The 18022-nt window shown below is 42.4% G+C and overlaps 1 protein-coding gene across 4 annotated transcripts in view; it reads left to right on the top strand.

Annotated features, from left to right (window-relative positions):
* ofcc1 (orofacial cleft 1 candidate 1) overlaps positions 1–18022 on the top strand; it is a 114483-nt gene that overhangs the window by 65636 nt on the left and 30825 nt on the right. For 3 of the 4 annotated variants that reach the window (XM_042308758.1, XM_042308759.1, XM_042308757.1), the window contains exons 17-20: positions 2125–2377; positions 4536–4699; positions 14785–14944; positions 15037–15090. In XM_042308758.1, coding sequence (XP_042164692.1) covers positions 2125–2377; positions 4536–4699; positions 14785–14944; positions 15037–15090 — 631 coding nt within the window. The remainder of the gene's footprint in view (positions 1–2124; positions 2378–4535; positions 4700–14784; positions 14945–15036; positions 15091–18022) is intronic. The other variant, XM_042308760.1, reaches the window with a different exon arrangement.

The raw sequence follows: 18022 nt of genomic DNA, 5'->3' as shown, positions 1-18022 counted from the left end.
TGTGTGTGTGTGTGTGTGTGTGTGTGTGTGTGTGTGTGTGTGTGTGTGTGTGTGTGTGTGTGTGTGTGTGTGTGTACATAGATGTACATAAGTACTCACACACTCCCTCCCACTAGATACTGTATAAAAATCTGCCCATTACCAGTTTAACTTCTCTAGGATAGGGGGCAGCATTCGGAATTTTGGATGAAAAGCATGCCCAAATTCAACTGCCTGCTACCTATCCCCAGAAGATAAGATATGCATATTATTAGTAGATTTAGAGATGTGTGTGTGTGTGTGTGTGTGTGTGTGTGTGTGTGTGTGTGTGTGTGTGTGTGTGTGTGTGTGTGTGTGTGTGTGTGTGTGTGTGTGTGTGTGTGTGTGTGTGTGTGTGTGTGTGTACATAGATGTACATAAGTACTCACACACTCCCTCCCACTAGATACTGTATAAAAATCTGCCCATTACCAGTTTAACAAGACTTGCCTAAGCATTAATGACACCATGTGGGAGAATTCATTGATTTCAACAGGCATTCTTGCGTGTGCATTATTTGGAAAGAATGTATTGTTTATTATTTTGTAGACAGTATTTCATAATAAACAAAGTAGGATGACATTGAGAGGCTGTTACATCTCAATAGCACATGGTGTTGATTTAATTCATCACATTAAAAGCTAGACTGTGAATATGCTTACAAGCATTAAATCATAGAAAAGCCATCTGACATCTGACAGAATACGGGAAAAATGTGCATGAGTAAAAATGGAGTGGAGGGAGGGGGGATGGAGGAAAAAAACATGGAAATCGAGGGGGTCACCAGCCACCAACGGATGACAAGTTCCACATGTCTGGCCGCTTCCTCCTCTGAGCATTTCTCCCTGTAATGGGCAGTCCCCAGCTAGCTCTCTGTCTCCATCTCTGACAATCTGGGGATGGCCAGTGTGCTGACAGCCTCCCCCCTGCCCCACCCCCTGTGTCTAGCCCCCTGTCTCACCCGATACCCTCCCCCAATAGTGCCTCTGGGACATCAGCGGGCAGCAAAGCGGGCCCTTCATGAGCGAGACACTCTCACTCAGGCCCCACGCGGCTCTCCCATCACCCCCAGCACTCTCACGTACACACACACACAGACTGTACACACACACACATCATCACCAGTCAGGTGGCCAAGAGCCACTTTGCCAGCATATCACACCACCACCTCACAGGCCCAGTCATTAAAGAGCACCACATGCACATTAGACATTACACCACTCTGTGGCCCGCTCAGAGTACGAAATCAGTATTATTACTCCCCATTTTATATGGAAAGTCTTTGTCAACATTCAACAATATATCTTTCTGTAAAAATGACATTTGTAACACCTGGTACAAACCACAGATACGGTATATTGAAATACAGGGATAGGGATATAATGACTGTTTATAGAATTGTAAAGTTGCCATGGAATTTGACTTAAACTGAAGATGGAAACCTCTAAACAGGTCAGGACAGAATTGTAGACAAACCAAAATGAGCGTAGCATATAGATGAACAGATGAATTATTGAGAAGACAGAAAGCGATAGTAGGTTTAGCAGTGTTGTGTTGGTTCAGAAGGAGTACAAATGGACCATCAGTGGGAGTAATGGCGAGTGGCTGAGAGTGGGTTGTTTCTCTTAGCGAATCACATGTGAATTAATGGGCAAAACAGGCACCTCTTTACTCACACAAGCACTACTCGCAGATGGTAGATTAAGAAACTCATGAGCCATGACGTGAATTGTTGAGTGTAGGTACAGTACATCTTATCTTACCTTTTGTTATCGAAAACAGTTTCACAACACTTAAGTTTCATGCTTAGTTTTATAGAATTTACGATGAATTGACTGGTACTATAGATCCTTCATCTTTTGTCGCAATGTACTTTATTCATCATGTGATCCCCATCACAAATGGAAATTAATAGTGTTTGGTTATGATGCACACAAAAACACTACTAGTATGTTCTTCATACAATATATATTTAGACATAAATGTTTTGCTATTTCAGTGTGCTATCACATTTACATGTGTTCTGTCTTGGAGTGGATGGAGCGCCCCAAAGAGCTGATGTAGGCTAACACTTCTCTTGTTTTCCTCTAACCCCCCCCCTTCCAGATTCCAGTTCCATGCTCACACCGTGGAGCTGGTCTACCAGAATTCCTTGCTTCATACCCGCGAGGAGTTGGCTATGGTCGTGGTGGGACCTCTGACCTTGAACGCCGTAACGTTGCTGCTGCTCCTGATCAGATGGGGCTGTCAGCTAGCGTTTGGCTCACTCCCCTCCTTCACGTCAAACTTTATCATGGCTTTGGGAGTGTGGACAGTGCTGGACCCGCTGGCGGTCTTTGTAGTGGATGCCGTCCTGGGGGTAAGTCACTTAAAATAACTTGGACACTTGTGTTCACATTAAATGGGAAGTTCACTTTATCTTAGCAAAGTGACTTTAGAAGTTAGGAAAAAAGCACACACAAGGTTAGATCCATGTCTTTTTGCATCAGGGATCCCGTTTTGTCTGTGCGAAAGAACTCCACCGTCAGATGACTTTCAGTTGTTTATGCGGAATTTGAAACCATGACATAGAGGTTGATAAGAGACTATTTGAAAGCCACACAGTGTATATGTGTATTATTATTTGGCCTGGTATTTGATCCATCTATAATTTCAATAACCACCATATATATCAATGAACATAAATGATAATCCAAGGTGAATGTTCAGTATGTGTCTAATATACATGTGTACTGTCCAATCATATACTATGGTTAATCATATGGTTATTAGTGAAGAGATATTAGCACAGTATAATATTTCCTCACGTGATGGAATACCACAGAGGGCCTTGATAAATGCATGTCCAACCAAACACTTTCCCCAGTTTTCTCTTTGTCAGAGACCTCTTATATTACCTGTAGATTACACTATAGATGTACTGTACTGTCCTTTGTATCAATGTATTTAATCCAGTGTATATACAGCGCATTCGGAAAGTATTCAGACCCCTTGACTTTTTCCAAATTTTGTTACGTTACAGCCTTGTTCTAAAATGGATTAAATCAAATGTCCTCATCAATCTACACACAATTACCCATTGTGACAAAGCAAAAACAGGTTGTTAGAAGAAAAAAACAGAAATACATTATTTACATAAGTATTCAGAACCTTTGCTATGAGACTCGAAATTGAACTCAGGTTAATCATTGAGATGTTTCTACAACTTGATTGGAGTCCACCTGTGGTAAATTCAGTTGATTGGACATGATTTGTAAAGCCACACACCTGTCTATATAAGATCCCACAGTTGACAGTGCATATCAGAGCAAAAACCAAGCAGTGTGGTCGAAGAAATTATCCGTAGAGCTCCGAGACAGGATTGTGTCGAGGCACAGATCTGGAGATGGGTACCAAAACATTTCTTCAGCATTCAAGGTCCAAAAGAACACAGTGGCCTCCATCATTCTTAAATGGAAAGAGTTTAGACCCTCCAAGACTCTCCCTAGAGCTGGCCGCACAGCCAAACTGAGTAATCGGGGGAGAATGGCCTTGGTCAGGAAGGTGACCAAGAACCCGATGGTCACTCTGACAGAGCTCCAGAGTTCCTCTGTCAAGATCGAAGAACCTTCCAGAAGGACAACCATCTCTGTAGCACTCCACCAATCAGGCCTTTATGGTAGAGTGGCCTGGTGGAAGCCACTCCTCAGTAAAAGGCACATGGACAGCCCGCTTGGAGTTTGCCTAAAGGCACTTAAAGGACTCTGAGACCATGAGAAACAAGATTCTCTGGTCTGATGAAACCAAGATTGAACTCTATGGCCTGAATGCCAAGCATCACGTCTGGAGGAAACCTTGCACCATCCCTACGGTGAAGCATGGTGGTCACAGCATCATGCTGTGGGGATGTTTTTCAGCATCAGGGATACTTGTCAGGATCAAGGGAAAGATGAACAGAGCAAAGTACAGAGAGTTCCTTGATGAAAACCTGCTCCAGAGTGCTCAGCACCTCAGACTGGGGCAAAGGCTCACCTTCCTTCAGGACAACAACCCTAATCACACAGCCAAGGCAATTTAGGAGTGGCTTCAGGACAAGTCTCTCAATGTCCTTAAGTGGCCCAGTCAGAGCCCGGACTTGAACCTGATCAAACATCTCTGGAGACACCTGAAAATAGCTGTACAGTGACGCTCCCCATCCAACCCGACAGAGCTTGAAAGGATCTGCAGAGAAAAATGGGAGAAACCAAATACAGGTGTGCCAAGCTTGTAGCGTCATACCCAAGAAGACTTGAGGCTGTAATCGCTGCCAAAGGTGCTTTAGCAAAGTACTGAGTAAAGGGTCTGAATACTCATGTAAATGTTATATTTCGGAGGGGGGTTTATGTCAAACATTTGCATTTCTAAAACCTGTTTTATGCTTTGTCATTATAGGGTATTGTGTGTAGATTGATGAGGGGAGAATAACAATTTAATCAATTTTAGAACAAAATGTGGAAAAAGACAAAGGGGTCTGAATTGTAGGCTCTATGCGTGTTCAGCGTCTGTCCTACAGTGCAGAGTCTCCTGTTGCGGATGCAGCCAAGCTCTACTGGCACTTCTACCGGACCGACCAATCAGGGGCAGCTGGAGTGGTCATCACCCTCTTCCTCTATGCCATCCTCTTCCTCCTCTCCATCACCATCCTCTACCTCTACTTCCTCAGGTCAGCACAAACATGCAGAGGCATTATGCCCAAAGAAACTAATTTAATGCATTTGTAGGATAAAATATAGAAGATAAAGTTGATTTAACTCTGAATTCATTCTAATATTGAAATTGGCCATCGGTGCTGATGAGGCTAGACATAAGAAACACGGGAAAAATGGGACTCGCTAATGCCAAGGAAATATCAATTGAACAGCACTGAATGCAGTACTATGCTATGAGTTTAATGTGTTTTCATACACCATGAAAACCCTAGTAATCTGTATGTATTGTAGTACTGTAGTGCTATTATAATAATATTGGCATTTCCCACCATTGCTTCAGAACCCATGTCGTAGTTGACGTCTCAGTTCCTCGAAACAGCCCGTTTCTGAACTAGAAATGGATCTTGCTCCAGACCTGTCCTGTCACATTGGGCTTTCGTGTCGACTTTGAGTCCTCTGTCTCTGACCTTCCTAGTGGCTGAAAAGTGTCACAACACTGGGGAAGCACACAGGAAGAGCGACTAGCGAATTAGGAATTATCATTGGGGTATTTTTAGATGGTCCAGCCTATGGGGACACCCTGCCAATGAAGAGTAAAAACCCTCTAACACCCAGTCCTGTCCACTAATTCCTATACCCGCTCCCAAATAACCAACCCCCAGACCCCCTCAATCCGTGTGTGTGTCTGTGTTTTCACTCGACTATGTCCGCAGAAAACAAGTGTTGATCTAATCGGTTGTGATTTTAGAGTCTCATGCAATTACTAATGCAGTTATGCATTAAGCGAACTGCCACACAAGGTTGTCGAATTGAACGCAGCTCCATAGTCGGTAAGAGAAGATGTAAAGCGTGGCTAATTCGGAACTAGGTAGATTTGTTTTTACATAACGTGAGTATGTAACATCCTTGCATAATACGATTAGTTGATATGGTGTATGGTGTATGTTTCATCTTTGTGCTGTAACCATATTGAAGTGCCTGCTGCTAGAGTAGATGGACAATGTTTGAGCTGCTCATCAGATGAAGTCTATCAGATTGAGGTCACCCCTGCTGGAACGTTAGTGGAACGTTAACGCTAGCAGTGTTAACGTGTGTTGTGATGGGGCTCTGCAAACCACTTTAGCACTTATCTCTCCCATGAGTCGCTCTGTCCTGTGAAGAAAGCAATGCTCCAATCTGATTGGCTCAGAACAACAGCCAATGAGCCAATGAGAGTGGTTCCTTTCAATGGATGTTTCACTAAGGAAGTTGGGGTTTTATGGTGATTAGTGATTATTGCAAGCTGAAGATGTGTTTTATACAACATGTACTTGCAGGCCTGTTGTACCCAATTTTCCTACATTTTCTTCTCCTATTTTTCGTTCCCGAAAGGCAATTCTCTTTTACATAATGGAAAGATTCAGTTGTAGGCCTAATTTTGGGGGAGTGGTGAGGTAGGAAAAATGTTGGGTATGTGATAAAATACTGTACCACATCCCCATCAAAAGGTGTGTGTTTTTGTACCCTGAAATTAGACCGAATCCCATTAACATTTCGAAATGTAAAAAGTCCACAATTGAATGAATCAGTTTAGAATCGGTCCGAAAGGGGGAAAAAAGGGTACCATTTCATTTTCCGTAACCGGCCGCTTATCGGCTCAGCACTAAATGGACAATATTAAAACAGCAGCCAGTATTAATGATTTCTGCCACTCAGTCGCCGGGTGGATTGTATTGAATATAGGGCACGAGGCTGAGGAGGGCTGATAATTTTATGGGTTACATGTTCTTATTGGCTGTCAGAGGGAGAGCTCTGACACAGCTCGTGACCTATTTCTAAAAAAAAGCCTGGGGCTATATGTATAGATAGAATGAACTGTTATCCTTTTTTAATTACATTTTAGGCTGCCTTGATTCATTGGCTGAAAAATATATATATTTCAGTAATTTTTTATTCCTTCACCGAAAAACTTCACAAATAGAGGTGGTGACATTGATTGTAGTGGTATTACATTAGAATGATTACATGGTAAAGGAGAAGGAAAGGGTCTTCAATTTTGTATTGAGAGGGACTGGTCTCCATCTAGTACTTTGAATGAGTCTGGATCCAGTCTGGATCCAGTCTGTCTGTCTGTCTGTCTGTCTGTCTGTCTGTCTGTCTGTCTGTCTGTCTGTCTGTCTGTCTGTCTGTCTGTCTGTCTGTCTGTCTGTCTGTCTGTCTGTCTGTCTGTCTGTCTGACCATCTGTTTGTCTGTCAGTCCGTCTGTTCGTTCGTCTGTTCGTCTTTCCATCTGTTTGTTAGTCAGTCCGTCCGTCAGTCCATCTTGTCTGTCTGTCTGTCTGTCTGTCTGTCTGTCTGTCTGTCTGTCTGTCTGTCTGTCTGTCTGTCTGTCTGTCTGTCTGTCTGTCTGTCTGTCTGTCTGTCTGTCTGTCTGACCATCTGTTTGTCTGTCAGTCCGTCTGTTCGTTCGTCTGTTCGTCTTTCCATCTGTTTGTTAGTCAGTCCGTCCGTCAGTCCATCTTGTCTGTCTGTCTGTCTGTCTGTCTGTCTGTCTGTCTGTCTGTCTGTCTGTCTGTCTGTCTGTCTGTCTGTCTGTCTGTCTGTCTGTCTGTCTGTCTGTCTGTCTGACCATCTGTTTGTCTGTCAGTCCGTCTGTTCGTTCGTCTGTTCGTCTTTCCATCTGTTTGTTAGTCAGTCCGTCCCTTGTCTGTCTGTCTGTCTGTCTGTCTGTCTGTCTGTCTGTCTGTCTGTCTGTCTGTCTGTCTGTCTGTCTGTCTGTCTGTCTGTCTGTCTGTCTGTCTGTCTGTCTGTCTGTCTGTCTGTGTGTCTGTGTGTCTGTTGTTAGGGGCTCTGGGGATGAGACAGGCACGTTTGTTTCACTATCCTTGTGAGGACCAAACAATTGATGATTCTGATTCAAAATCCTATTTTCCTTTTATCCTTTAACCTAACACTAACATTAACCCCTAACTCCTAATCCTAATTTAAACCTTAACCCTAAACCTAACCTCGAAACCTAAAATAGTTGTTTTCCTTGTGGGGCCTGGCGAACTGTCCCCACTTGTCCGAATTTAGCTTGTTTTACTATCCTTGTGAGGACTTCTGGGCCCCAGAAGAATAGTAAAACCAAAAACACACACACACACACGCACACACACACACGCGCACACACTGAATGGGCTGAACCCTCTCTGGACCTCCTCTCTGTCACACTATGCTCCTTAGACCTGGTTTGAAGGCTAAAATGGTTAGAAGTGAGATATATTGTGTTGAATGTTGTGACTATCTATGTGGAATACAGATATGAATGATTTGATATGGAATATCAAATATTCTGAACAAAAATATAAAAGCAACATGTAAAATGTTGGTCCCATGTTTCATGAGCTGAAATAAAAGATCCCAGAAATGTTCCAGACGCACAAAAAGCATATTGCGCTCAAATTTTGTGATCAAATTTGTTTACATCCCTGGCGGTGTGCTGGGGACAATAAACGGCCACTCTAAAATGTGCAGTTTTGAAACACAACGCAATGCCAAAGATGTCTCAAGCTTTGAATGTGCGTGCAATTGGCATGCTGACTATAGGAATGTCCACCAGAGCTGTTGCCAGAGAATGTAATGTAAATTTCTTTATCATAAGCTGCCTCCAACGTACTTTTAGTGAATTTGGCAGAACGTCCAACCGGTCTCACAACCGCAGATCACGTGTAACCACACCAACCCAGGACCTCCACATTCGGCTTCTTCACCCGGACAGCTGATGAAACTGTGGGTTTGCACAACCAAATCATTTCTGCACAAACAGTCAGAAACCGTCACAGAGAAGCATATCTGCTTGCTCATCGTCCTCACCAGAGTCTTGACCTGATTGCAGTTCAGCGTTGTAACTGACTTCAGTAGGCAACTGCTCACTTTCGATGGCCACTAGCACGCTGGAGAAGTGTGCTCTTCAAGGATGAATCCCGGTTTCAACCGTACCGGGCAGATGGCGTCATGTGGGCGAGCGGTTTGCTGATGTCAACATTGTGAATATCGTGCCCCATGGTGGAGGTGGGGTTATAGTATGGGCAGGAATAAGCTACGGAAAACGAACACAATTGCATTTTATTGATGGCAATTTGAATGCACAGAGATACCGTGATAACATCCCGAGGCCCATTGCCGTGCCATTCATCCGCCACCATCACCTCATGTTCCAGCATGATAATGCATGGTCCAATGTCACAAGGATCTGTACGCAATTCCTGGAAGCTGAAAATGTCCCAGTTCTTCCATGGCCTGCATACTCACCAGACACCCATAGACTCCCAAGTGGTGCAGCGGTCTAAGGCACTGCATCTCAGTCCTAGAGGCGTCACTACAGACCTTGGTTCGATCCTGGGCTGTATCACAACCGGCCGTGATCGGGAGTCCCATAGAGCGGCGCACAATTGGCCCAGCGTCGTCCGGGTAAGGGGAGGGTTTGGCTGGGTAGGCCGTCATTATAAATAAGAATTTGTTCTTAACTGACTTGCCTAGTTAAATAAAGGTTAAATAGATTAAAAAAATTATAATAATGTTTGCATATCTGTATTCCCAGTCATGTGAAATCCATAGATTAGGACCTAATGAATTTATTTAAATTAACTGATTTCCTTAAATGAACTGCAACTCAGTAAAATCTTTAAAATTGTTGCATGTTGCATTTATATTTTTGTTCAGTGTATATAATTGACACTATTGATTAATATTAATTAGCAGCTACCATTTAACAGATAAGGGTCTTTCTATAAATAAATGGGCTAATGTGTGACATCACGGTCAACATTTCTAAATGGTTTGATATACATTTAAATATAATTTTCGAGCAGAATTAAAGTCTAGCTGGGCACAATGAGACCATAACACCACCTACAGTAGCAACAACAAAACACTGACATGTCATTCAAAATGTCACAAGAAACATGGACACCGCATGTTTCTTTGTCATACCTAGTTGCTAGTTTTTTGTGTGCTTTAGTCAACTTCTCTATAATTTATAGCCATGCTAAACATCCTTGAAGAATGTAAAAGATAAACAACAGCATTTCTATATGTTTTAATAGTTGATATAATACAATAGAATAATACAATGGATTCTGTCAATAAAATCACGGACACTAATAATAACCAATAATGAAATCATTATAATCAGTAAACTCTTCAAGCATTGTGTGTGAGTGTGTATGTGAGTGTGAGAGAGTCTGTGTCTGAAAACTAGCTGTCAAATTCTTGCTTCCTCTGTCCTTGTTTCCTCCACTGCTTGCCTCTCCTTGAGAGTGCATTGTAGCCTGAGGGGAGGAACCTTCACTCCTCTCCCCCAATGTGCTTTGAGAGGGAGGTGAAGAATGGGGGAAACAAGGGGAGAATCTCAATTACATTTCCTTGATCCCTCACGTCCTCTCTCCTCGCCTCCTTCTCAAAACCCATTGGAAATGAAGGTGAGAGGGAAGGACCTCTGACATTCTCATCCAGTGGGTTTTGAAAAGGCGACAAGGAGAGAAGAAGATGCAATGAATCAAGGAAATGCAATTGAGATTCTCCCAAGGACAGAGGAAGCAAGTATTTGACAGCTATTCAAGAATAGGTAGCTGAAGACCTGCTGTAAACAGTGAAAGGATATATTTACTTATTTATTTAAGTAACTTTGCTTTGAAAGTTGATAAACTTGTAACCCAACTTTTGAGAAAATGTCCCTTGAAAGGTTTGGTGCACCTACTGGAGAGCTCTTTGTCTACACCCATTTAGCATCGTTCACTTAAGCCTTAGCTCCACCCATCTATTTTAGGATTCATATGTGAGGCCATGTGCTAAACAGAGTGAGTACAGTAGTGTACTAAACAATCAAAGATTTAAAGACTAAAAGCTGGTTTATACTACGGCTATGTCTGTAGACAGTTGTCGCAGTGACATCATGAACATTCTATTGTCATCCTACATCAAACTTGTCGTTGTCTTTATGAAATAGCACACAAAAACGACAGGCTGCATGACATCAGCAGCCTGGTGGTCTAAAATAGCATAACTGGTGTATTTTAACATCAATAAACCCATTCGTTTGAAAAATAAATTAAGTATATGTCAATTTAGCAAACCAAGCAACTAAAAGCAACTTTCTAAACATTGTTTTGGTTTGTTTCTAGCTTGTTAGCTAGCTAGCCAGTGTAAATAAATACCAGATCAGAGCTGACAATTACTTAACTTTAGCTCATTTTTATTCATTATTACATTTAAAAAAATGCACAACAAGATCATTATTTAAAAGTTAATGGCGAGCTAATTACAGAAAATAGCTGAGAGTGTGACGAAATAAAAGCAGGGCATTTTACTGGAGAATTTTAGAACTTGGACACTGTTTCTTTAGCCTGACTTTGTATCCTAATTTGACTGGTGCAGGTCATGTTGTTCTTCACATTACCGTCAAATAAAATCAAAGTCTATTTGTCACATGCACAGGATACAGAAGGTGTAAACGGTATAGTGAAATTGTTACTTGAATAGTGAAGTATTTTTTATGTAGCTAGCTAGCTAAACAATGAACCATAATCCCAATTTATAACGTTACTACCATACATGAATCTGCAGGTAGACAAAGCTAACCAATTGGGTTCAATGCTAGCAAGCTAGCTAACATTAAGCTATAATTAGCAATGCAAATGTCTTTCAGAGATATGAATAATATTACTACACAGATCATACATGTAATGTTAGCTAGTGAGCCAGCCAGCTAAAATTAGCTAGCTAGCAAACAGTACGCTTTCACTTGCAATGGAAACAACTTTCTGTCAAAATTTGAAGCGTATAATATCTGAAAATGTAGATATCTAGACTCTCTTACCCGTATACATAGATGAACTCTTGTCCCTCTCTGTCACCAGATGCCATGGTTGCCCTTGGTTTGAAGATGTAATCCGGAGAGAGGTGTTATATACAACAGCCTTCTGTGTGTTCTCTTTTCAACTCCTTCCGCATATTTGCAATCAAACAAAATACTTTTCTCCATCTCTTTAGCTATCAATACCTTGCTTCCCCCGGGCATTCCATAGATTCTTTTGGATATGTGTGCCCATCAAAACTGTTTTCACACCGTAACATAGGGGGATACGAAATGTTACGAAGTTACAGTGCACTTCCGAGATCGCCATACAAAAATTGATTCATCTCATAAATGATATTTGAATGTATAGTTGAAGTCGGAAGTTTACATACACTTAGGTTGGAGTCATTAAAACTAGTTTTTCAACCATTCTACAAATTTCTTGTTAACAAACTTTAGTTTTGGCAAGTTGTTTAGGACATCTACTTTGTGCATGACACAAGTCATTTTTCCAACAATTGTTTACAGACAGATTATTTCACTTACAATTCACTCTAACACAATTCCAGTGGGTCAGAGGTTTAGATACATTAAGTTGACTGTGACTTTAAACAGTTTGGAAAATTCCCGAAATGATTTCATGGCTTTAGAAGCTTCTGATAGGCTAATTGACATAATTTGAGTCAATTGGAGGTGTACCTGTGGATGTATTTCAAGGCCTACCTTCAAACTCAGGGCCTCTTTGCTTGACATTATGGGAAAATCAAAAGAAATCAGCCAAGACCTCAGAAAAAGAATTGTAGACCTCCACAAGTCTGGTTCATCCTTGGGAGCAATTTACAAACGCCTGAAGGTACCACGTTCATCTGTACAAACAATAGTACGCAGGTATAAACACCATGGGTCCATGCAGCCGTCATACCGGTAAGGAAGGAGATGCGTTCTGTCTCCTAGAGATGAACGTACTTTGATGCAGAAGTGCAAATCAATCCCAGAACAACAGCAAAGGACCTTGTGAAGAAGCTGTAGGAAACAGGTACAAAAGTATCTATATCCACAATAAAACGCCTCCTATATCGACATAACCCGAAAGGCCGCTCAGCAAGGAAGAAGCCACTGCTCCTAAACTGCCATAAAAAGCCAGACTACAGTTTGCAACTGCAAATGGGGACAAAGATCGTACTTTTGGGAGAAATGTCCTATGGTCTGATGAAACAAAAATTGAACCGTTTGGCCATAATGACCATCGTTATGTTTGGAGGAAAAAGGGGGATGCTTGCAAGCCGAAGAACACCATCCCATCCGTGGGATGGCGGCATCATGTTGTGGGGGTGCTTTGCTGCAGGAGGGACTGGTGCACTTCACAAAATAGATGGCATCATGGGGAAGGGAAAATTATGTGGATATATTGAAGAAACATCTCAAGACATCAGTCAGGAAGTTTAAGCTTTGTCGCAAATGGGTCTTCCAAATGGACAATGACTCCAAGTATTCTTCCAAAGTTTTGGCAAAACGGCTTAAGGACAACCAAGTCACGGTATTGAAATGGCCATCACAAAGCCCTGACCTCAACCTCATAGAACATGTGTGGCAGAACTGAAAAAGTGTGTGCGAGCAAGGAGGCCTACAAAACTGACTCAGTTACACCAGCTCTGTCAGGAGGAATGGGCCAAAATTCACCCAACTTATTGTGGGAAGCTTGTGGAAGGCTACCCGAAACATTTGACCCAAGTAAAACAATTTAAAAGGCAATGCTACCAAATACTAATTGAGTGTATGTAAAATTATGACCCACTGGGAATGTGATGAAGGAAATAAAACCTGAAATAAATAATTATCTTTACTATTATTCTGATTTCATATTCTTAAAATCAAGTGGTGATCCAAACTGAACTAAGACAGGGAATTTTTACTAGGATTAAATATCAGGAATTGTGAAAAAGTTTCAATTTATTTCGCTACGGTGTATGAACTTCCGACTTCAACTATATCTTTGTTCCCACTTTATATCTTAATAATTTCACATGATAAAAATAGGCAAATTATTATTGTCTATGTAACAGCTCCAAACAGTTTTCCACTAAAATAAATGCTCACTGGTACCATAGTTTAGAACTGTTGAACAGCACTTCTGCCAAACATATTGTGCATATCCAAGGCTTTTCCGCAATGAAAGACGGTGAATCCCACTAAGAGAGAGAGGCGTATAAATGAATGAAAAGAGCACATATGATGATGAATGCAAGCTATTCTTATGTCTGAAGTCAGAGTACTACAGAAGAGTAGCAAACTATCCCAAGAGCTCTGGATAGGAGTGATGCTGGGTTCAAAGCTCTATCTATCCAGTATCCTTGTATACAGCTGGCTCTCCTTGATGTTAGTTTTAACTGATTACCCCCTGACTGCGGAGAATCTCTTTGGTAGGGGAAAAGGTTGCGCGCGTTTGATGATTGGCCAAGGCATTTGTTTGTTTGTGTATTGCTGGTGTCTTTGTGGGCTGTTGTCTGTGTTGCTTGTGGAGAAAGCTAGCCGGCTGATGCTCAGTCACCTCGAGACTCCGATCAATACGCGTTCTGGCGTGGCCGCATGACTCAGACCCACCTCATCAGACGGCCACTCAATCAGCAGCCAATAGCAGCCAATCCCCTGGCGGCTATCTTTGAAGCGCCTTGTGGAGTCCTCTGGAGTCTCCCGTGATCTTGATTGTTCCATACCGCCCACTTACTGCCAGCCCAGCTCCTTTTAACTAAAAGTAGCCTCCCTCCCACTCACCAAGGCCAATTTGCCTGCATTCTTGTCCTCTGTGTTCTGCGTTCTGTGGATCAATTCAGATACTCCATTTTAAACGGCATACTGAGTCTGTAATGAGATGCTTAATTCAATTAATAGAACGTTGGGGATGTTTTCTGGTACACTGGACACCATGATTTGGGTTTTAGTTGTAAGCACCAGACTCGAAACGATAAGCTTCATTCAATGCCGCCGAGACTCGTCAGATGAAATGTGTCCCAAAGGTCAGGAAACCGGTTTGTGGAACGTTAGCCGACGTGACACTAACGTGAATATAATTAGGATGTGACGTTGGTTTGGCATCCGACTAGCCAACAAAACCATGAGTACAGTCATGAACTTTGACATCGTTGGGCTGAGTAGGGCAATATTGTTCCTTGTTTTCACAAATTACCCTTGGTGGCCTTTTAGGAAGGCAGAGTGGCAGACAATGATGGTTCATGGCTCGTCTCCTCCACTTTCCCTCCCTCCACCCTCACGCCCTCCCACCAGACTCCACAACGAGGGGCGCATGCTGGACATCTTCCAGCGTCTCAGCGTGACCGAGGGATCCTTCTTCGTGCCCCGGGACCTGGAGGTGTCCAACCGGGAACTAGACTACATCATCCAGAAGGCCGAGCAGTGGAGGGGCTTCAACGGAGAAAGACGCAAGGTGAGCCAACTAGCCTGCTTAATGTCCCTAAACCCTGACCCCAACCAAACTGGGCTGGCTCTGATATTTTCTTTCCACATTTTCCTTTTCAGCACTGTTCCATTAACTATGGTGGATGCCTAACCAGGCCAGCTCAACTCAGTGGTGTGAGAAGGCCTTTCTTATGACCACACTACTGTAGCCATGCTCCCTGCTCTCTGCTGTCCTCAAGTCATAAGTGTTTAATTGGATTAATGGTTGTTTTCTTACTGAGAGGATGAGCAGAAAGACCCTGTTGATACTAATCCATTAGATTGCTCCATCTAACAGGCAGAGAAATTGTGGTTGGTTGTCTGTAACCGCGGGTCATGCCCGCTAGGGTCTAGGACCAAAGGGATATATTCTGTGGGTGAGCTGATTGGTTAGCGAGGGACTTAGAAGAGTGGTCAAGATAGACTCCAGTTATTGTCCATTACTAGATTTAATTTGGACACTTTATTAACGAAGATATTAAGTTCTAAGAAGATACATAGAATAAGCTTATTTTCTATCATTACATTTTCTTTAGTTACATTTCAGAAAGCCAAGGAATTCATCTCAAAGGTCTTTAGCTTCATTCTAATTAGTACAAGATAATTACCAAAACAGAAACTCAGCTAGCGGGCTGCCTGATTAGTCTGTGGAAACCAATTTCCAAAGATATTTCATTAAAGAAAGACTACTCAATCAACACACACACATGCATGCACACACACACACACACACACACACACACACACACACTGCAACAGGCATTTGGTTAATGTGAACTTAGCATGGACAAGTCGATGTCAGAAGGTTGTGGGTGCAGGAAATTCCAACGTCCCCTTGAAATGATTCTCATCTGAGGGAAGCTGTCATCTTCTGACAGGCACTATGGGTCGGTGAGGATGACACAGCGATGACACTGTATTAGCATGTAACCACGGCGGTGGGGAATCTATGCATAGTGATTGAAAATGTGACTTCTGCAGATAAGAAAATAGAACATAGCGATCCAACCCCATTTAATTTATTCTGTACAATTTGTTAGTGGCATACATCTCTTATTAACTTTCCTGCTCTCTCTCTCTCAAGTTCATACACTCCCAAATGGCTACAGCTTGTACTGTACTGCAGCCTCCCTGTAAAGCCTCCCAAACTATTTAGTGACTTTCTGATGAGATATTATAATACCTGTCAACCGAGGCGAGTGTAAGTGAAAGATAATTGCCACCTCATCGTAAATGCAAAGATTTTGTTCAGCTGTTTTGGGGTAGCACACCATTTCAATATAGACTATGCTAAAGCCAACTATGTACAGTGGGGAGAACAAGTATTTGATACACTGCCGATTTTGCAGGTTTTCCTACTTACAAAGCATGTAGAGGTCTAATTTTTATCATAGGTACACTTCAACTGTGAGAGACGGAATCTAAAACAAAAATCCAGAAAATCACATTGTATGATTTTTAAGTAATTAATTTGCATTTTATTGCATGACATAAGTATTTGATACATCAGAAAAGCAGAACTTTATATTTGGTACAGAAACCTTTGTTTGCAATTACAGAGATCATACGTTTCCTGTAGTTCTTGACCAGGTTTGCACACACTGCAGCAGGGATTTTGGCCCACTCCTCCATAAAGACCTTCTCCAGGTCCTTCAGGTTTCGGGGCTGTCGCTGGGCAATACGGACTTTCAGCTCCCTCCAAAGATTTTCTATTGGGTTCAGGTCTGGAGACTGGCTAGGCCCCTCCAGGACCTTGAGATGCTTCTTACGGAGCCACTCCTTAGTTGCCCTGGCTGTGTGTTTCAGGTCGTTGTCATGCTGGAAGACCCAGCCATGACCCATATTCAATGCTCTTACTGAGGGAAGGAGGTTGTTGGCCAAGATCTCGCGATACATGGCCCCATCCATCCTCCCCTCAATACGGTGCAGTCGTCCTGTCCCCTTTGCAGAAAAGCATCTCCAAAGAATGATGTTTCCACCTCCATGCTTCACGGTTGGGATGGTGTTCTTGGGGTTGTACTCATCCTTCTTCTTCTCCAAACACGGCGAGTGGAGTTTAGACCAAAAAGCTCTATTTTTGTCTCATCAGACCACATGACCTTCTCCCATTCCTCCTCTTGATCATCCAGATCGTCATTGGCAAACTTCAGACGGGCCTGGACATGCGCTGGCTTGAGCAGAGGGACCTTGCGTGCGCTGCAGGATTTTAATCCATGACGGCGTAGTGTGTTACTGATGGTTTTCTTTGAGACTGTGGTCCCAGCTCTCTTTAGGTCATTGACCAGGTCCTGCCGTGTAGTTCTGGGCTGATCCCTCACCTTCCTCATGATCATTGATGCCCCACGAGGTGAGATCTTGCATGGAGCCCCAGACCGAGGGTGATTGACCGTCATCTTGAACTTCTTCCATTTTCTAATAATTGCACCAACAGTTGTTGCCTTCTCACCAAATAAATATATTTTACAGTCCAGTCTAGCAATGTGCCCATTTCACTTTTAGACATACCAAGTTAGCTAAGGATCTGTGCCATACCAATTTAACTAAGGATCTGTGCCATACCAAGTTAACTAAGGATCTGTGTCATACCAAGTTTACTACACTCTTGCAAAAAAGGGTTCCAAAAGTGTTATCCAGCTGTCGCCATAGAACCCTTTTTGGTTCCAGGTAAAACCTGTTTTGGTTCCAGGTACAACCATTTTGGGTTCCATGTAGAACCCTCTGTGGAAATACTTGGAACCAAAAGGGATCTACCTGGAACCAAAAAGGGTTCTATGGCGACAGCTGGATAACATTTTTGGAACCCTTTTTTGCAAGAGTGTAGTAAACTTGGTATGGCAACACAGAGTTACACATGGAATAAACAAACGTACAGTCAATAACACAATAGAAAACAATCTATATACAGTATGTGCAAATGAGGTAAGATTAGGGAGGTAAGGCAATAAATAGGCCATAGTGGCGAAGTAATTACAATTTAGCAATTAAACACTGGAGTGATAGATGTGCAGAAGATTAATATGCAAGTAGAGATACTGGGGTGCAAAGGAGCAAAAAATATATAACAATA

Source organism: Oncorhynchus tshawytscha, linkage group LG29, assembly GCF_018296145.1.
Source record: "Oncorhynchus tshawytscha isolate Ot180627B linkage group LG29, Otsh_v2.0, whole genome shotgun sequence".
Classification (NCBI taxonomy): Eukaryota; Metazoa; Chordata; class Actinopteri; order Salmoniformes; family Salmonidae; genus Oncorhynchus; species Oncorhynchus tshawytscha.
This window is presented reverse-complemented; position numbering and strand designations above follow the sequence as displayed.